Below are 21,404 nucleotides of genomic sequence, written 5' to 3'. Positions count from 1 at the left end.
ATGAAATGGATCTTAAATATAACAAGAGTCCTGCTGGGGAATATCAGCAGTATATAGTACTTTTGAAGAAGTAGGCTCTTGTCTATAAAAGCTCATGCTACAATTATTTATTTAAAACAGCACAGCTGCTCCTCTGAAACATATGGCACAGCAATAATAAAGTATTTTTTGTACAGGATGTATTTTCATTCCAATGTGTGGACTATTTCAGTGACCTTCCCATATGCTACACAACTTGCATTGTGAACAAAAACCACTGTTTGGTCAGGTCTTGGTGCAGCTCTAGAGATGCACTGAAGAAACACTCAATGCTTTAAGTCTTCCAGGAATTTTTTTTAACATATGCAGCAGATATTGACAAATACAACCATCTGAATGCATGTTGAGGGTTAAAGTGACTAAAGTGATGTGGTCTTTTAATAAATGACGACATAGCTTAAGATGGTGTCGATGCTGCAAATATAGCATCAGTGACATCTGTTTGCATAAGATACATTTCTGTTCATTCCACATACTGTAAAGAGATTTAAAAGATGGCAATAGAACTGAAACAATTCAGTGCTGACATCCAACATTTAAGCATTTGAATTTAGGATGGGTTTTTGACAGCAAAATAAAAATCCTTGCTTCAAGTCCACATAAGACTTAACTGCATTGCACAGTGATAACTGTCAAACCTACTGCTGGTACCTGTCATATACTTTGAGGCTGAAAATGTTCAGTCTTCCATCAAATGCATATTTGTATATCCTTACAATATTTGTAGTAAACTTGTTAAAATTTGTGAAGAGTTTGTGAGGAGAGTTTCCTTCAGCAAATTTGGTGTCAGCACTTAATTACAAATGTAGGAAGTAAAAAAAGATTTGTCTAAGGAGAATGAAGGAACAAAAGGCATGTGCAGTTTGGGTGGCTGCAGTGTCAACTGTCTGCTGCTTGGTCTTCCTGTTGCAAGTTCCACTCATTTCTGGATTTTCATGTATCTCCTCTCACCCACGCCCATGAGTACAGACTAAATCCATTAAGACTGCAGTTTGAAAACAACTAGGTTAACGAGCATCTCTTGTTTGCTTTATTGGGAGAATGAGTGTCTGAAATACTTTTACGACATTTACAATTCTTACTGTAAATTGACTTGATGTATAACAACACAGGATGCATGATGATTTTAAAGCGTATGGAAATAACTATGTTTGAAATAAAATTTGAGAACTGATGGTCACTGCCAACAAATAAATTATTGGAGGGGGGAGTTGTCAAATGCCTACGAGACTTAATAGTAGTTATAGATGTAGCTTCGAACGTGTGCATAAAATGGCTCTAAATTAATTTGACCTCATTTACAAAACAGGGCAGAGGGAATTTGGTAAACTGCTGCTCAAATTGTGTTGCAATCCATGAGTGTCACATGTTTGCTCTAAACTGCAGGCATGGCCAAACTTGGCCCTCCAGCTGTTTTGGGACTACAACTCCTATCATCCCTAGCTAACAGGACCAGTGGTCAGGGATGATGGGAATTGTAGTCCCAAAACAGCTGGAGGGCTAAGTTTGGCCATGCATGCTCCAAAGCTTTCTTTTGCTTCAGCAGTTAGTAATCTCTGATTGGTCATTGTTGTGTTTATTCCTTCCTAAGTAAAGTGTTAAGAGGAGTAGCAATAAGGCATCATTAGAGAGCTATCTATGGCTGTGCTTGGGTGGGGTGCAAAGAAGGAATAAAAAGAAGGTGGTAGTAGTGGGAAGATTAAAGGCAAGTATATTATAAGCAGGGGAAGACTTGGAGGATTTTGTGCTGGGTGGCACTGTTTTAAAGGTTCAAGTTAGGATTATTGAGATTCCATTGGAGGGGTTGGTCTAGATCAGGCATGGCCGACTCCCATCATCCCTAGCTAACATTACTAGGGATGATGGGAATTGTAGTCCCCAAACAGCTGGAGGGCCAAGTTTGGCCATGCCTGGGCTGTTAAGGGTCCCTTCCAATTCTATGATTCAAGGAAATCTTAATTCTGTAACATTTAAGTGTATTGAGCTGGTCAATAAACTTATTGAGGATGATTGTCAAGCAGTATACCTGGGGTGAAATCTAACAATAGCTGTCCACAACTGAAAGATACTGATGGCATAACAGATTCCTTCTCCCCCTGTAAGCCCCCAGTATTAGCTGTGAGGGGCAGGGAGGAGGATACTTTACAATTTGTGGGAAGGGAGCTGTAGAATAAAGGTGTCCCCTTGCATAATACCAGATGTTGCCCAACTTCTATTAGAAGCTTTTGGTGAAGAATAGTTATTCTATGAAATGCACATTCATGGTGTAAGTAAATTGACCTATTTATGGATCGGCAGCTAGATTTTAAAAACCGGAAGTCGAGTGTAGGAATCAATTACAGTGGTAGGGAAGCTTCTTCATCTTTGATTTTTTTGCTGCCTTATATGCCCCAGAAACATTCTCCCAAAATTGGACTTCAGGCAGCATTCCAGGAGGTGCCACTACTTCTATGACCATTCCCCCCAATCCAGATCACAGCAAATAGAAGTAGATCTTATTTCATGGGAACATAGCTTTACTGGTTCACCTCATGCAATAACATTCCCAGTGAGCAGAGCTTTCAGATCATTAGCACTATTGCAACAGGTAATATCCATAAAACTTCACCTAAATATAAGCACAAGATAGTAGAGGCAGCAACCAATTTGCACAGGGGTTATTCTGGACCCCTACGTGTGTCACTGAGGCCTACTTAAGGCTGCCCCAATCCGCCCCTTTTTGTGACATTTTTGGGACATTTCTGGGTTTGGGCCATGCACATGTTTGCAGTTGCACACATCGGAGAAGCGTAAACCAGTCTTTGCCTCTAGTGTGAATGAAACTTGTGTAATTAAGTAAAATTATTTGGTTCCATGAGAAATCTGAAGATGAAATCTCCGTGAAAAACACTTGGCAGAAAGTAATCTTATGGTGTCACTTGGCTTGCATATTGGACAACTGATGGCTAAGGGCGTTTGTGTTGAGACAATTCATTTCCTTCATAAGAAAGCAGAAACCAAAGTGGTTTAATCTAAAACACAATTGGGTATCTGTATCAACACAACATTAGCAGAATGGTGGTCAGAATCTAGAGAGTTACATTTAAGTGTATCCGAGGCTTTGGGCTTATCCAGTGGAATTTGGCTTGTTTTTCTTTGACTTGCGATCCCCAGGACCATGTAAAAACTACTTGAGAACTCAGAAGTTTCAAACCAGGCTTGCAATAAAGCATGGAAAGGGAGTACTTGAACACAGATCCAAACTTTTGTTCGATGTATAGAGCTAGCTGCAGTTGTTCAGGTCCTGGACCATATGTCTACTTCATGAAGTCCTCTATGCCATTCTTTTGTATGTTGAGGGAAGATAAATTGCTGAAGAGCTAATTTATCAGGTAATGCTTCGTTTCACAGTGCTTCTGCTTATATTAGAACATTATAATCTTAACTTTGAAATTAAGGCAGAATTGTTTTTTAAAAAACAAACAGAAAAAACCACCCCAACTTTCAGCATCATAGTGAGAAACACTACTTTAACTGACTTGAAATGCATATGAAGGTGAACTTAACCACATTTAGGCACTAAATTAGCAGTGTGTTTGCAAGTGAGACATAGGTGCTAAAGAAAAACAAAATTCTGTAGTTTGCTATGCCATAACAAAATAATACTCATTGCAGCTGTTTTCCTCTCTTCACAACCCCAATCTAGATCTGCATAAAAATAAATAAATAATAGTATTCCATCCATCTGACTGGGTTACCATAGTACCTTGCTCATGCCACATGTGTTTCCGTAAAATCAGGAAATACAGACTCAGCCCCCTTTTCCCAGTCCTCTCGTCTTACACAAGATTGGGTTGGAGGGTACTGATGGTGAGCACAAATAATGCTTTTAGTATGGCATGACTATCCTACTGGGCAATCCTATCCTTATCAAATGGACTGCCAGCTGTACCCTTGCAAATCAAAACGACATTCGCATTGTCCATGCTAGTTCAATTTAATGGTTGCAGGAAGAGTATTTAATCTTTACCTCTCAGACAGTAGTCTGACATAGAATTCTGAACATCCATTAAAAATGTTAGTTTTCAACTGTAGGGTCAGGATTCATTATTTGGTTCAGGATAAGATCACAACAGCAGTACAATCACAATTCATACATATATGATAAAAAGATGAAGTAGGTTCCCAAATGCATATTTGGGCTTAAAGCAGATTCAGTGTCTGAAATTTTGAAGACTTCTGCCTGTGAGCATATTGTGAAACTTAAAGGTGAACAGGTAATCCTAGCTAGGCAGATAGAGAAGAGGAAGAGAAATTTTTTTTGACATAGTGACAGATTCACAAAAACCCATTCCTTGGATTTCCAAACTGTAACTTTAAAATGGAAGCCAGTGCAGTCAAGCTGGCTGAGCTTTAGCAATCACAGCCAGTCTAGGTCATGTTTGTTGAACAGCTAGGAAACAACCAGTTTATACACAAATCAGAATAAACACACAGTTCTTTTCCAAATATTTTGGGGGGGTTTACTACTTTGTGTGGCACTGTCTTGTTCATGAGTCGCTTTAGGGTGCCATCCTAAACTCATTTGGAAAGCTGGGCAAACTCAAATCTGTGTCTTGAAAATAAAAGGATTTAAATCCAGCAGGTCCCAGGCTATTTCATGCTTGTTAGGTTCTTCAGGTCTTTAATATCAAACTATTAACCCAAAGTGTTTCCCATTTTTTAATCTCTCCACCCGCCTCCCTGATTCAGTAATTGCTGGTTTTCACTGCTTCTTCCATGTAGTATTTCCTTCCATTGTTTGTTGTTCAGCTGTTGGTTACATTATTTTTGTTTATTACTATGTTATGAATTATTGTGTTTTTATATTGTAAACCACTCTGTGATCCTCAGATGAAGGGCAGTTTAGAAATTTAATCAATTATTATTAAAAGTAACAATTCACTTGAGGATCCAGAAAGTTCGCAGTGGCCAAAATGGTGCCCTCCATAAGTTGTCAGACTACAACTCCTATTAACTCTGACAGCAGGGAATGGTCTATGCTAATGTAGCTAATAGTAGCATTTCACTGGTGTGTAATGGAAGGTACCATACTCGGAGCCTTTCTAGACAGCCTTTATTGCAGGAGCAGGTAATTTATAGCTGGTCCTAAAGACTGCCCTTGTTACATTTTGTCACCAAACAGATTGCATTACCAGTATTTTTCATCTTGAAATGGCATCAATAAAGAGGCAACTTCTATTTTTACAGTATACACAATTTTAATGTTTTTTGTACACTGCAATTACTGCATTATGAACCTTTATCCTCCACCAGAAAACGCATCTTGGAACATTATTGGCACAAGTCATTTGGAATGTCTGTTAATACTTGATTTCAGAATTAGATGAAAAGTTCCAGGGGAAAAATTAGTAATGAGAGAAATGATGGACTAGAAGTACTGGAGCGACTTCTGAAGTTTGCATCATGGATGTAGCTACCACCTTGTTCTCTTAGGTGACATGACCTGCATTTATGTTGGGTAATGGTGTAATCTAAACCTTTATACCCCTGTAGAGTGAGTGTGTTTGTGTGTATCACACACAAATCAAGTAACTACTTGAATATTAAAAATCAAGTAACTACTTGAATATTAAAAATGATTCCAAAGTATTTAATGTTGCTAGCTGTTGAAGGAAGATAATGATTGTGAAGCAAACTCCATGTATCTGATCTTGGAGTGCAGAAGATTGTGGCACCAAACATGATATAACCTCACCACCTTGTTCTTCCCACATGCAGCAACAAATTGTAATTCTGAAGCTTGCTTGCAAGGACCTTAATGGACCGTAATGGCAGTAATTCATATACTGAGGGATTTGTTGGGCAGTGCAGTTCCACAAATAAGATGTGGCTCTGCTTGTTTTGACCCCTCCCCTTCTAAGGCTCTGTAAGTGTAGCTGTAGAAGACATGAAGGAAAGCATTCTGATATTAGCAAATAAGAGAAAACTTCAAGCATGTGTAGAAACCCTCACTAATGAAAACACATAGTGTACGAAGGTTGGGGGAGAACTACAGCTGCATGACACAGTGCATTATGCTAGTCTTGAGGTTGATTCACATGTGCATATCTCCATGATACATGTTTACGATGCAGCTTCTATCCATTTTCACTGTAAACAGTGTTCTGCTTTGATGTTAGTATTCTTATGCTTTATATATCTTATTGCCAAAAGAAGATATTTTTCTGGGAAGAATTAATGTTATGCCTTGCACGAATTTGGTGTGTGTGTGTGTGTGTATATATACACACACACACACGCACACACACACACACACACATACATATATAAATCCCTACTTTTTTCATTCTTTAACTTTTGAGGGAGGCAGAAATAAAGTGAAGCGGCCAAAGGGAGAGGCAGGATATTAATCTCATACTAGTGAATTAAAGGTGCCTGACCTTTTGTAAGCTAAGAGAAAACATAAATATTACTCCTCCTGAATAAATTTAGTAATTTATTTAATGATAAAAGGCCACCTGGCACCTTCACTGCATGGGTTTAGGCACCAGGCAAAAACTTTTCTCTATAACCAGGCCTTTGTCTGATTAACATTCTATGGTCATGTTTGTGTTTGTTCTTGTTATGTATTTTGTGTTCTAATTTTGTATTTTTACGTTGTGAATTGCCCTGTAATGAAGGGCAGTATATAAATTTAATAAATAATAATGCATGAAACACTCTCCTTTCACTTATTTGATATTTGATGTATATTGGCCAAACTGTAGAAACCTGTCTTAACTGAAAAAGTTTGTGTTTGAATTCAGTCTTTTGGCATTTCATACATGTACATCCTTCATAGATGCTATTGTCAGTGTGATTATGCAGGTTTGAAATGATACTCATACTGTATGTTCTGTTGGTTAAAATAATGCTCCTGACATCTTTGCTTATACAAGACTGAATGTGACTGTAGTAGCAGTCAGTTTGCACTCAATAAAATACCCTCTTTCCTAGATAGACAAAGCAAAATAGAATTTAGAAATATAGCAAACATAACTAGTGGGCGGGCTTGCTGTGTACAGCTCAGTGTTGTTTGAAAGACTGGTCTATTTTTGTGGATGCCAGTGAATCATCACGTAAGCCATATGATTCCTCTTACTGTGCTTTGAGTGATTGCAAGTTCAAACTTAGTAGCCCACATAGCTTTTGGTTAAAGCAGCCAAAGGTCACCATAAAGACAAGTATTCATTGTGGCAATGGAAATATCTGCAAGACATGTCATATATTTGTAATCCAAACCTGCTTTAGTATGGAAATAACATTGGACTGTCCTTGCTTAGGTGTCTACAAATACCAGCTCAAAGGGAAAGGATAGATAGGTGGGTTAACATGGCAGGGAGGAATAGAGAATTTCCTTGAAGGGAAAAGTAAACGCAGATCAGATTATATCAGCAGTTCCACATACTCACTTGCTGCAGAATATCCCTTTCCTACCACACATTTGGAGGAGATAATGGCAGCAGTAGAGTTCTACTGGCGTCTCTTGCAAAAGCCCAGCATAAGCCATAGAAAGTACGCAGGAGGGCAGGGGTTGTTGGGAACTAGAAATGTTGGCTAAATAAGTCCAGCCAGTTTCCCAGCTCCTACATAATTTTTAAGTAATTAACTGGGATAATGTTGGGCTATTTTCAATTGGAAATATGCTATAGGGAGCAAAAAGGGTTTGTAGTGGTAATGATATTGGGCATGTAAATGGTTCTGTGGAAAAACTACTGGAATTTATATTTCCCACTTCATACTAAATTCTACAGAGTTAGTGCATTGCTACTCAGCATAGTGAGGAACTGCAGACATTTTTGAAAGAAAAGCCTGTTTGCTACCTGTTAAGGAAGGGACCGGCTTCTGCTGTTAAGCATTTATCTTTCATTGCCAGGTACCCACCTTTGTCCACCTTCCTAACACACTTGTAGAGTTATGCACAGCTGATTCTTGGCAAGACATGAAATTATCTGTGTCTCCATATGGAGTGGGAGCTGGGAGAAGAGGCTGACAGTTTGCAAGAGTTTGGTATATAGAACACTAATCTCAATGAAGCTGAATAGATTCTTGGTGGCTGCAGTGTTTAAATGCAGAGAGAAATTCCCTTTACCCAGATGCATAGAATACATCGTATATGGCTAAAATAATGGCTTACTACATGAGATATTTGCAGATATCCTTCCATCTGTCCATCCATTTTCACTCTAGTAGTAAACAGTCAGTGGCTTAATAGAACTAGAAAAATAGGAACCCTCCTATTAAGTTAAAATAGAGTCCAATATGAAAAGCTTAAGCTCATGGGTAGTGGACTTTGACTCGGTGGCTTTAAAGTCTTGCATCTCCAGACTACTCACTTTTATGTTAAAGCATTGAAATATATTTATCCAAGTACTTCACTAAGAGATATTACGCATATAAAAATGGATTTTTGAGCCAATGGTTAGGTTGAAAACTTTGCAGCATAGTACAACACACAATACTATATACTGATTTAAGAAATCCAAGCACCAATGTTTCTTCTCCCTCTGCATGTACTTGTAAATACTGTTGCAGCTGAACGTGGCATGATATGTTAGATCTACATATGTACATTTCCTTCTAACTTTATAGCTTTGGTTATGTGTTCATGATTTTTTAACAGTTGCATTAAATGCTCCTCTCCAATGGACTTCTGTCTACGTAGATGCACAGTAATATTCAATTCCATAACCCAATCTGGAAACTCTATTGTTATCCAGAAATCAGTTTTGTTCAGAGTAGTTTTGTACTGCTTTAAATATTTCTAAACATTTTGTTCAGCAAAATAGTGTTCCTAACATTGTTTTTCTTAGTAAACCATCTCTGATATCCTACATTAAAATGTTCTTACGCCTCCCAACATATTTATCTGGAAGTAAGTCTCACTTCTGAATAAACCAGACCAGGATTTGAGCATAAATCTTAGTGGATTGGCATGTTACAATGGTAGATGAAAGCTGTACTGCAAGGACTAATTTGGCCTCCAGAGAAACCAGTAGTTGGTGCATAAAATAGTTTTCTGGTCTAGACAAACAGCTGGAGATGAAAGGAATAATTTTCTGTGTTTGCTTTAAAAAAACAACCATCTCAGTTTTCATTTGTGTAAAGTATATATTGATTCTTAGTCTGAAATGTGTCCCATTAAAAGTCAAGACATATTTAATAAAAGTTGAAGTGTATCTAATACTTTGAAGACCAAACTGCATGCTACTGATTGCCTGTAGAAGGTTGATATTTCAAAGCAATGGGGATGTAATCCTGGTTTATTCAGAACTGTCAACAGCTATATTCTGAATCTGGAACACATTTAGATAAGCTGAACTCTCAATATGGAGTTAAGAAAATAATAATCTTTTTCCATGCTTCAGTACACTGGAAAATCCCCTCTTTTGCACCTTTCCACTGTAGATCATAAGTCCCAAGAACCAGGTTTTTTTTAATGAAGAAAATTCCATTAAATCTCTACTTCAAAAGAAAACCGAGCCAGCTGAAATGTTGGGGATCATAGCTACAATGCTTCAATTGGTAAAATGTCCTCCCTTGACTGGGTCCTGTAAATAGATACCTAACATCTTTTCATCCAGACTATTCTTCTAAATCAAATCTGGAGTCTTGAGAGTAAAAATTTACACATATAATTACATAACATGAAGCAGTTTACATATTTTGGGTTGAGCATATTTAGACTTCCAAACATTAGGAGTGCAAATTGAATGCAAACATTGCTGCTTTAACACAGAAAATACTATGGGTTTAAAAAAGCCACCCTTAAATACTGCATCACTCAAAACAAGTAGCCTAGAAAAATCCAAGCTTTCTCAACATTTGTAAAAAAAATCAAAAATATGTGTAGGATCCCTGCAATTTAAAATAAGTTTATCTGATTTTGTTTTTTGTTTTTGATTACCTGTATATATTATACTTCACATTCTTTATAGGGTAGTTGCTGACACTTGCACTGTCCATAACCATTAATGATGATGAAAGGTCCTTCATGGCTGGCTTCATATTCATTATATGGTCCTTGGTCTGACATGTTTGACATATGTAGCCGTGTTTGAGATCGTAGTTGCCTGTGGCTTTGAATCATTGAGCACTGCCTAATTTTTCTTAATGTGGGAGGGCAGCACTTCCTGGAGATGAACACTACAAAAATGATAAAAAAGAAAGAAAATAATAAAGCCATTGTTCCTGTAATTACCTGCTGGCTGAAGATGGCATTGTTCGGCTCAGGCAACTGCTCTTCTGTAGTAATGGGCATGCCTGTCGTAGTTGAAATTTCTTTGTCTCCCACATGGAAATTTGAGGAGCTTATCCTTTTTGTATATTCAGTCGTTGGAGCTCTGTAACTTGTAGCAATGGATGTAACAACAGTTGATAAATTCCAACAAAGCTGAAAACCATAAACTGCATCTAGAATATCCTCTCCCTGGGTGTGGTTGGGGCTATGACAAAGTATCGAATGCTCCCACCGACCTTGGAAGCCACTCAGCCATGTGGCTAGTGCACATATTTTGGGGCTGCATTCCCAGGGATTGCTGGAGAGGCCCACTGTAGTAAGGGTTGTAAGTGAATATAAAACCTTGGACTCCAGAGTGGTTAGCTTGTTGTTATCCATTAGGAGTACTTTAAGATTAGGCATTGTTTCAAAAACTGTCATATCAATGGCTTTGATCTCATTTCCGGACAAATCTAGCTTTTCTAAAGTGCCCCAGGTCCATTCCATCCCGCATGTCAAGTTGCTAATTTTATTCCCCTGCAAGAAGAGCATGTGCAGATTGCTTAGCCGTAGGAAATGAGCAAAGTTAATCTTTGTCAGCTGGTTGTGCTCTAGGTGAAGTTCCCTCAGTTTGATTAATCCTGCAAATCCATTGCGTGCCAAACTTCGCAAGCGATTTGTGCTCAAATCCAGAAAATCCAAACTACGGCAGTCTGAAAATAGACGGACTGGGATAGTCCTCAGGGAATTGGAACGTAAACTCAAGGTTTGCAGTTTGCGAAGGCCATAGAACAATTCAGGATGCAAAGCAGACAATTGATTGAAAGAGAGGTCCAAATGTTGCAGGTTAAGCAGTTGGCTAAAAGTTGTGTTTGGCAAATAAGAGATTTTATTTGAACTTAAAACTAATTCCTTGAGTTTATACAGTCCTTGGAAACCATCTTCTCTTATTGTATCAATTTGATTATGGTCTAAATGAAGCCAAGTAAGTTGACTGAAGCTTGCAAACTGATCCCCTTCAAGTTCCATAATAACATTGTGCCTCAAAGACAAACCTAGACAGCCCTTGTCAGTGGTGTTTGGCACTGAGTGAAACCCCTGAGAGTCACAGTAAAAGAGCAGCTTCTCGCAACGGCATTTTGGCGGACAAGCCGTGCCCAAGGCAGGCAGCATTTTAAAAACAATACTCATTGCATATACTGCTGCCAGCATAGGAGCCCCTAATGGCCACTTGAAATGTAAGCCTGCAGAATATGATTCAGGGAAACAACAAAATAGGATATTTTTATCAGATGTATGCTTCCAACAAAACGGAGAAAGAATGCTACAGATAAATCACATGCATTAAAATGCTTCAGGTCTTAAGAATATAAAACAAATCCTTGTGAGCATCTCTCTGAATTATTGACATTACTGATAAGGCAACTGAAAAGTGCCTTTAAAATCTATTGTTGTCTAAATGTGCATTTCTAAAGCAAGGTTGACTGCACATAGTGCAACAAACAGAAATATATAAACTTACCCATTCTTTTGAGTACGTTGGCGGTTGCATTCAGTCGCAGTTTTAGACTCAACACAGTGAGTCTGTAAAAGGCTCTAACGCTGACAACCTTTGAATAATTTACTTTCTTCTACTGTCCTCATCCGAGGAAAAAAATGACTTGACATCCGCTTTTCTCATATTCCTTTTGAATTCATTTCCTTGATTTCCAGCGGTAGGTCTGTTAATTCCTTAAACAGTGCTGAACTGGGAGTTCTTTTTGTACTGCTGCTTAATTGAAAATGCTTTCCACTGCTATGGCTTTTTTGTCTTAACTTGTTGATGGCAGAAGGGTGGCTTATTGCTGAGAGAAGCTTCTGTAGTCGCTTGAATGCATTTGCTGAAAAGCTTTCAGGGATACGGTACAGGAATGCACTTGCTTATGTGCTGCCACCACACAACTGTATATAGGCTGACGTCATCCTGTGACGTTCCTTTTTGTTTGGGTTTTCCAGAAGCTTTGCAGTTTAAGACACAGTGGTGCATACTGTGAATTGTGAGATTAGACTACCACTAAGAGGAAAAACTAATTGTAGGAATTTTTCATCCAGCATTCAAGTAATAGGAATGACTTTACATGAATCTCTCTTGCAAGTTACATGTTTATTACAATAGCCCTGAGCTATATATCTGAATTTGTGAAGTAAAGTTACTGATTTTTGTGACATGGTGGTCCTGCTGGCATTCTTCTGCCTACATGTGTGAGAGCAGGGTGCTAATTTTTTTTTTAAAAAAAAATCTGCCAAGGGAGAGTTGCATGGGATTAGCATGTCAGAAATTATTTGTATTGCTATATAATTAAAGGGAGGATTTTATTTTATTTTATTTTATTGCTAGCAATGGAGAAAGAGTGTTTTGGAAAAGACCACATAGGAGAGTCAATCAAATGCAATAGCTTTAATAAATCTCTTTCTACTTTAAAATGTGTTTTTTTAATAAAATAAGATAATGTCATTCAAAGCTCTAATGGTTCTACTTCTGGATAGTTCGGATATTATTTGAGAACAAGCAAACTTGAGTCCTATTCCAATGAAACAAATTTGATAATGAGAACTTGAAGAACAAAAGCAAACCTGGGTGGGCAGAGAGTTCACAGGGAAACTTGAAATAGATCTTGAGGATGTGTGCAGGCATCCTGGTCAATTTTCAGCCTTTTCTGGGGAAAAGTAAACTTTACTTTCCCCCCTACCTAGCCAAAGCAAATGTTAATTGCACGAGTCCGGGTTTGTTTGGCAAAGACTACCATAAATATTTAATTTTGCCATGTGGGTGATATAGTACAGGTAAAAAAACTACCTGCAATTCTAATAAGCAAGAAGCTTGTGGCTTTTATTTTTAAAATAGAAGTGTTAATTGGAGGAATTTTGTTCAAGTTGTGTAGCAAATTATATCAGTTGTTCAAATATCAGAATAAATAGGCTATGGCAGTAAGAATGAATGCTAACTAACAATGCTATCTTAAGTATTTCGAGACTTGTTCTGTCATTATCTGTATTCTGCAACTTTAAAATGATTTTACATATAACAAACTCAGTTGCTAAGTGAAAGCTTTTCAGTTGTCATGCTCACTAGAGGGCAGCACTGCACTCACAGTGGTAAGCAGACATTTCAAAGCCTGCTTGAAATGCCAGTCTCACCCAGTAGCTCTGTCGGTTATTTCCCTTTTTGTACCTCTGGAAGGAGGCTTTCCCAGCATAAATTGCCTCCCCCACCCCCAAGAAAAGAATCCTGTTAGGTTCTCACCTCAGGCTGCCTGCTTTGGATTTTTTAAACCCCAATGCTAAGGACCTCTCCCTTCACTCCATCTGTACGAGTATTAAACAGTTTGATTTTATGTTCCTACTGGCCAGAGGACAAGGGAAACTTCACAAGGTGTGTGAAGTTCTAACAACACAAAGAGTCGCATAGCCGACATGCATGTGGGGAAAGTTTTAATGAAAAATTCCAGAGTTTTTCCCTAAAACCAGCGAAACCAAGTGTTAAGATATGAAGAATTATTATTTGGGGAAAGAGGGAAAAGGGAAGAAAAAATGGAAGGCCACAATCACTCATAGACTTCTTGACAAAAATGTAAAGTTTTTGCAATGTTTGAGTCTTGGAGAAAGGCAGTTCTAAGAGAGTATATCTTTGGTCACCTAACTAGATGGTTTCAAGAGCCAAAATATTGAAAGGATGCTTCCCCTAGTTATAGAAATTTGAAACCACTATAAACCCGTGACTCTCTAGATGTGGTTGAACTCCAAATCCCATCAGCCCCAACTAGCATAGTAATGATCAGGGATTATGAGTCCAGCAGCAACTGGAAGGCCACAACCCACCCCCACTGTGATTTAAAGTATTTTATTACAGAACTAAGTTTTTGCCAGGTTCAACTATGTATAAGTGCTTCATGTGTTCAGTAGTCCCATTGTGTGAGAGCAGCAGTCTGCTTGTGCAGTGTTTGATTCAGTCCCATAAAGGGGCTCCTTACTTGTGCATGTGACCTGAGCTTGCAAAGCATGGCATTCTGTTTGGACTTCAGTGTTGTTAGTCCATCATCTATGAGGCATTGCCCTTGACACTGAAGTCAGCAGAGAAACCAGGGTGTTCAAATCCTTTGGAAAAGAGCCATTGCAATGGGTACAATACATTAATGAAGCTTGTTTGTTTTCTCTAATTCTCTAGGCTGGACGCAAAGAAAGAAGCGATGCTTTAAATTCTGCAATAGACAAAATGACAAAAAAGACAAGGGATTTGCGTAGACAGGTACAGTATTAAATATGTATAAAGTGTTCATGAAAACAGTTACACTACATAACATTCCATTTATCATGTTAGCCTGATTCTAGCAGTCTTTTACTGTTCTTTTCATTGTAGTAGAAAACTAAAAGAGTGGATTCAATTAGAAGTTGAGTGACCTGGCCTTGGAAGAAGGGAGTCGCAGTGTCTTCGCAGAAGCCTCTTAGGTGCAGCTTTGCTGGAGGCGGACACATAACAAGCTCTTCCTCCTCTTCTCTTCAGCAGCAAAGGCCAACCTAATCAAGCCGCTGCTTACAAATATTGTCTTCCTAGAATGAACTCTCTCCTTATGAAGAGAGAGCATCGAAGCGAGCCATTAGCAATGACTATTTTGTTTTTGTCTTTTTCCTTGGCCACACGGAAAGTCGAAACTGCTTTTGTGTCAATCTAATCTTGTCAAAACATGAGAAATGACCAGTTTCTATGCTCCCTTTCATGGGTCGCCATACTTTGTTATAAAGTCACCAACATCTCACAGGTAGTGGGACAAATCAGATCTAAAACGGCCAAAACATTGTCATCAAACCTTGGATACATGGAATACGTCTCACAGCTTTTAAAACATTCTTTTCCCAACAAGTGAAATCTGATAGAACTTCTGCAGTGCCTTGATTTAAAACTTGATAGGGCTGCTGAGAACCAGGTTTCGTGGGCCAGATCTGGCCTGTGAGCAATACAGTGGCCTTACCTCATACTACCTAATTGTTTAAGCAAGTACTGTGTTTCCCCATTAAGATTATTATTTTGAGGCTAAAACGATTATGTGACATGAAACATTTACTGGGGGAGTTAGCTTCAGAATAGTCTCCATACAGCAATGCCAATTGCATTAAAGTGAAGGATTATGTGTGTTTAATAATAGGGTTGCTGACAAAGTGAACTTTTTATTAATGCAGTTTACACTGAAGGGCCAACATTGTTTTGTTCTCTGTTCTTAGCTCCGCAAGGCTGTAATGGACCATGTTTCAGATTCCTTTCTGGAGACAAACGTGCCACTTCTAGTGCTTATTGAAGCCGCCAAGAACGGGAACGAGAAAGAGGTTAAGGAATACGCACAGGTTTTCCGTGAACATGCCAACAAACTGATAGAGGTAAAGTAATAATTTTAAATTTGAATAAATTTGAAGGTTAATTATGTGTTACATGAAGTATTTATCTTCCATCTACAACCAGCCGGCTTCATTGGATCACTTCAGGTTCTGGTATGCTGATAGAGAAGCCTCGCTCTTTTAACACCAAGAGCTTTCTGTCCTCGCTTCTCTTTTATAAAAACAACCAAACAAATGAAGTATGTATCTGGAAATTTCCCTAGCTAGCCTTATAGCTACAATACTTGATTTCTAACAATTCTCCTTTTACTTACAGTTGAGTTTTGGGCAGCATGTTAAATACATCTTTTCCGGACTGGTAATACTATGTGCATTATAGAGTTTTATGGGTTTTTTAACAAAGTTGTGGAGAGAAGTTTGCAAGTGTGACAGCATAAGTGCTTAAGAGAAAAAGAGCCAGTTGGCTAGTGTCAGATGATAGAACATTTCAAGCTTTGGTAGATTTCGATCAAAATGATTACATTTGAAATGGCTGTAGATTTATCTGTTTCATAACTATGGGGAAAAGTATTTTTATTATTGAGGACATAAAATCCAGAATTTCACTGATTGCATTCCTGCATTTTGTTAACATTAATGCAAGATTCCAAGTGGCTTTACCAATGCCACATGCTGCTATTAACACAAGTGAAAAAAGGCTTTGTACTAATATGGAATTCAATGTTATAGAGAAGCTATAATTTTGAAGACAGGCATTTGTCACACTTGAAAGCCTGTTTAATGCATACATATTTATAATTCTTTGTAGTAGCAAGTGATAACCAATCACCACAGACAAAAGACACCACACCAGCCAACACCAGTTGTTACTGTGCTTTTCAGTGGAGATGGTCAGTACGTGTGGTTGAGATGTCAACAGCGATTGAAAAATACTATAGACAATTCCATCATACAGAAAGTATCAACAGATAAGCACACAACTTAATGTTACTGCTGAGGAAGAATTTTAGGGAACTGCTAAATTAAAATTAAATGCAAAATCTGTTCAGCAAAACTTAAGATTCTCAGTTAATTAAAAATTCATGTAGGCCTTGTGTGAGAATACATCTGTGTGTTATCTATTAACTATGTTTATCTGCCTTAGCCCAAGTGCCTCAGGGCTTTTATAGAAGAAAATGAGAGGCCCAGGCCTTGAAAAACAATGTTGTAACTAAGCTTCTTAAAAAAAAAAAACTTTAAAAAAAATATTTTGCAAGTGCAGAGAGGAAAGCCATAAGATAAGTCAAGAACAGCATATTACCAGGTGTCACTATATAGTGATTAACATTCAGTATAGTTATGTATAATGAGTGATATATACAAGATTTCTACAAATATATTTTTAATAAACCCTTTTGCAACCTAACTTAATCCGTTGCGTTTTCAGCCAGGGCCACCCTCCACACACAGTCATTCCATGCAGTAAAAGACATGTTTAAGGCTATCTTCCAGTTTTTGGAACTCCTTCCATACTAATCTGTGCCTTGAAGACTGTCCAGAACGTCAAGGCCAGACAATTGTGAATGGTTTGCTGCATAATATCACAGCTTGGAATGCCAGCAACCAGAGGAGCGAAACAGGAAGCAGACCACTACATATGAAGGAGGGTCATTTTTTCCTTTATACCCCCTCTAGCATAAGGACCTCAGACTTTTTTTATATATATAACGAAGTTGAACTCATGTTGGATGCCATCTAAATTTAGCCGAGTGACCCTTCTCTAATTAGGGCTGCGGTAGACTTGATTGATATGACAATTCCATTGCCATTCACTGATTTGTCATGCTGATGTCAGTTTCCCAGGCACCTTTCAGGCTCATGGTAGAAGAGAAATCCACTTCAGATAAATGTTACATATTACTGAGAGGGGCAGCTTTGAAAAGACAAGTTCATCCAATAGCTTATTTTTATATAGTCTTGAAAGTAACTCAATAGATTGATTTTAATTTATCTGCTGTTATGTGATTCAGTATTTAATAAAACACTGTCTTGTAAACTGCAATATGATGGCTTGTGGGTAATGGTGAGCAATTCAATACTCTAAAAGAAATTTGTTTTTTATGATCAGTAGAGAGAAACATGGTTTAAACACAAATCAGGAAGTGCTGAAGGCTGGGACTTCAATCTAAAAGTGTGTTGAATGGGGTAGCTAACACAGAATCATAGAATCATCAAATTGTAGAGTTGAAAGGGACCCTGAGGATAATCTAATCCAAACTCCTGCAATGCAGGAATATGCAGCTGTCCCGTACAGGGATCCAACCTGCAATCTTATCACTATAAGCACCACGCTCTAACCAACTGAGCTATCCAGCTCCATCCATGTTGCCGTGCAGATACTTTGGACTACAATTTCTATCATCCCTGAATATTCACCATGCTAGCTGGGGCTAATGGGAGTTGTAGTTGAGTAATATCTGGAGCGCACCATGTTGGCTAATGTGGGCCCATATCAACATTTCCTTGCTCAAGGAACTGAGCCTTGTGCTTGCTTTCTACAAGTAAACTTAAAGAGTTAAGAATGCCTCACTTGAGACATCAACCTAATTTCCTGCTCCAGTGTCATTGTTAATGAATTTCAAAGCAATTTTTAAAGAGCTGATCCACATATAGAATGGACAGCCTTCTAGAAGACTACCCACCGCTTAACGTTCTGTCACCAGCACATTAGCTCAAATCATAGTGCAGTGTTTTAGGGAAGTAGTTGTAAGTACGCATTTGTTACTATTATATGTGGCAGGATTGTCACTTGGGGGTAAATAGAAAGTTGTTCACCCAAATGCTAGCAGCACCAGTAGGCAGCCCGAGGTCATCCATGCATCTTAAGATGTAAAGGGCAGATTCTTGGAGATGGGTTACAGAATTGGCTCAAAGAGTGTGTGTTTTTTATAACTGTATTAAAATTAATTTCTTCCGCCTGTATTACAGGAAATACTTCCAAACTCGTAACTACTCATTCCTTTTGAATTAGCTAAATTATCATTCACAGCATATCTGTCGCTTCTAAGCCTGGGGCAGGGGGTATGGTCATTGATTTGCTGTCAGTGTGTATGTATATTAGCCTGTCACATAGAATAGTGTACGGGGCAGGTGTCTGGCAAAAGAAGCAATCTTAAATTGTGTGCATTTGGCCGCTTTTGTCCCACACTGCAAATGTGCAGTGTTGGCTATTCCAAACATGGAGAATATATAGCAGGGATGGTCAGCTTTAGGTTGGGAGGCTAGGTTTCCCACAGTCAAGTTTTGAGGGACTACAGAACAGAAACACACACTGATGACATTCCCTAGTTTTAGCAGCCAGGTCAGTGGGGTGATTGAAACCACTGTCTCCTGAGCTGAATAACCTGGGGTTGGAAAGGCCAGGAAAATCATGTAAGAATCACACTTAACTGTTGTGGCTGTCCATTGTATTGGGAAATGGGTAAGCAGCCATGACATGGGAGCTTTTAGGATCTTCTTCCGTCTCCCAATAGGAGGCTGTGTTCCTCAGCCTAGTGAGGAACACTGCTTTGCCATTTCTCCCTGGGCTTGGTTGCATGAAATGTCCTGGACAACTGGGCAAGCAGCAGTTGCATGAGGACATTTTGTGGGACTGTCCCTAACAACATGGCAGATGGTTTGCAAGTCCTTTGACATTCACACAGTCACATGACATTAGAATGTTTTGGTTATAATCATGTGAAAACCTTAACCTTTGGCAAGGATTCTGAAGTCAGCTCAGTAAGAACAGCATGATTTGATGGATAAGAGGGAGAAAATAATTCTTTAGTTTTTCAAAGGCCAATACAGGGAAAGAATATTGTGTCAGTATTGGTTGTCGCCCATATTTTCCTATCTTTTCCTGTGCAACCATAACAGTGAGAAGTTTTGTAGTATGGATTATACTCTCCACTACCCAGGCACTGAGTAGGAAATCTGGAATCCTGCAAATACGAGTTTCTAGCCCATGTGATAGCCACACCATCTTCCTTGCTGACTTCTGACTCCAAAAAGGAGACAAATCCAGATCCTCTAAGAATATACAAAGTGAAGTGAAAAGACATTTGATCTTACAGAGGATCACAACAACCCTATTTAGAAAACATTTATACCAATTATCTGGGAATGCTGATGGAAAGGGGTAATTTCCCTTGCATGCCTAGCAATTTATCTCATTACTAGGATTCTCAAATGTGGATTTAAAAACTAATGTTTAATGCAAGTTAGCATCATGCTGGGGCACACAGTTCAAAGTTTTCACTCTGTTCCTGCTGCTGTGCCACCAGAAAGCGAGTCAGTGTCTGACTTGTCACAGTGCCCAAACATGTTTCAGGTTCGTTTCTTTCCAAACATCCACAAGTGGTAACCAAGGTTTATTCTTGTCTTACTGCTTGTGGGTTTTGGGGGGAGAAGTGTCGGCCCAAGTTCAGATATTGTGACAAACCAGATTTTGGTTTCTTTCCCAGCAGCATAGCCAGGAACAAGGGAAGAACATCAAGGAACTGCAATAGCATACTGCACACAAACATTAAACCATAGGGTTTGGGGTTTTTTTTTACTGTATTTTAATGTGATGTACAAACCTATTAAGCTTTTAAGATTAGAACACGAGTTTTGAATTTGATAAAACTGTCAAAAGAGTAACAAAGCCTTTATCTCCAGAGGTATTACCAAATGTTTGTGTTCTTTTTAAGGTAGTGATTCCAGACTTGTCTTTCCAACATACAGCTGATTTTTGCCTGTTCTAGAATAGCCAACCCTGTTATTCAAACCATCTAGGTCAGCTCCTGAATGGGTGACTGGCTTGAGTTCTAGGTCAGGAGGATATTAATGTAAGCAAAAGAATTTGGAAGGTCAACAAAACATTCACTTAGTTAGAAAGAAGAAACACCTGCATTTCTTGCTATTTTTTCTATGCCCTTTTTTTGGTCTCCAAATAGCAATGAGAAGGATGAACAAAAAAATCCTTTCATGCTTGTGTTCCACAGATTTGCTCTTAATAAATAAATTGTCAACCTATGATCTGTGTGTGTTTTTAATGTAACAAAAAGCTTGATTATTTTTAGTTCTGTAGACTCATCTCTCCTAGCAGTTAATAATAGGGTTGGTGACAGAGATTCACAGTAGATAATACACTTGTCTTTATAATAAGCTTGAAAATAATCCTAACAAAAAGCTTTGATTTTTTTAAATGTAAAATTATTTATGAACAACTTTGTTAACGAGCCAGTTAGTTCTGTCACTGTTCAAAATACCTAATCTATACAATATGATTCTTATGAAAGCATAGATAAAAGTACAAACACAGGTGCAAAGATCCCTGAAAATAACTAAAAGCCTTTATCCTTAAGGCTCTGGTTCTGCCTGGTTTCAAGTCTTGACAGCAAAAACTTTGGCTTTCCTTCCATGGCAGTGTCTCTGCTTCTTTAACAAAACACATTAAAATGTTTTTAATTGCTTCTCTCCTTATTGGTGCAGAATGTTTATAGGCACGATAAATCTTTACAAGAAACCACCTGTTTACTAACCAGAGTTTAGGCTTCCTTTGGCTGGCTGCTTGCTAGAAAGAGGCGAAATTTTGCTGCTTATAGTGGGATGGAACGCACTGTTCTTGTCTTTGTACTAATTTTTACATATTTCTGTGCGCAAATGTAGGCTTTAAATAACAAGCTGTCATTCACCTGTCAGTTAATAACTACAAACCCTTTTAGAATCCCTCCTTCGAGAACAGGTTCCAAAA

At 38.4% G+C, this 21,404-nt stretch overlaps 2 protein-coding genes across 5 annotated transcripts in view; one reads left to right on the top strand and one right to left on the bottom strand.

Moving 5' to 3' along the window:
• Window positions 1-21,404, top strand: part of CTNNA1 (catenin alpha 1) — a 65,622-nt gene that overhangs the window by 19,871 nt on the left and 24,347 nt on the right. For all 4 annotated transcript variants that reach the window (XM_080999040.1, XM_080999041.1, XM_080999039.1 and 1 more), the window contains exons 8-9: window positions 14,484-14,564; window positions 15,536-15,688. In XM_080999040.1, coding sequence (XP_080855166.1) covers window positions 14,484-14,564; window positions 15,536-15,688 — 234 coding nt within the window. The remainder of the gene's footprint in view (window positions 1-14,483; window positions 14,565-15,535; window positions 15,689-21,404) is intronic.
• Window positions 443-12,431, bottom strand: LRRTM2 (leucine rich repeat transmembrane neuronal 2). The gene is made up of 2 exons (XM_080999188.1): window positions 11,802-12,431; window positions 443-11,523 (listed from the first exon to the last, which is right to left on the bottom strand). The coding sequence occupies exons 1-2, from the start codon at window positions 11,803-11,805 to the stop codon at window positions 9,977-9,979; spliced, it is 1,551 nt and encodes a 516-aa protein (XP_080855314.1). The 5' UTR covers window positions 11,806-12,431; the 3' UTR covers window positions 443-9,976.

This window comes from Podarcis pityusensis (assembly GCF_964106645.2).
Source record: "Podarcis pityusensis genome assembly, chromosome: 3".
In the NCBI taxonomy this organism is placed as follows: Eukaryota; Metazoa; Chordata; class Lepidosauria; order Squamata; family Lacertidae; genus Podarcis; species Podarcis pityusensis.
Note: the sequence above shows the minus strand (reverse complement) of the source record. Positions and strands in the feature narration are given on the sequence as shown.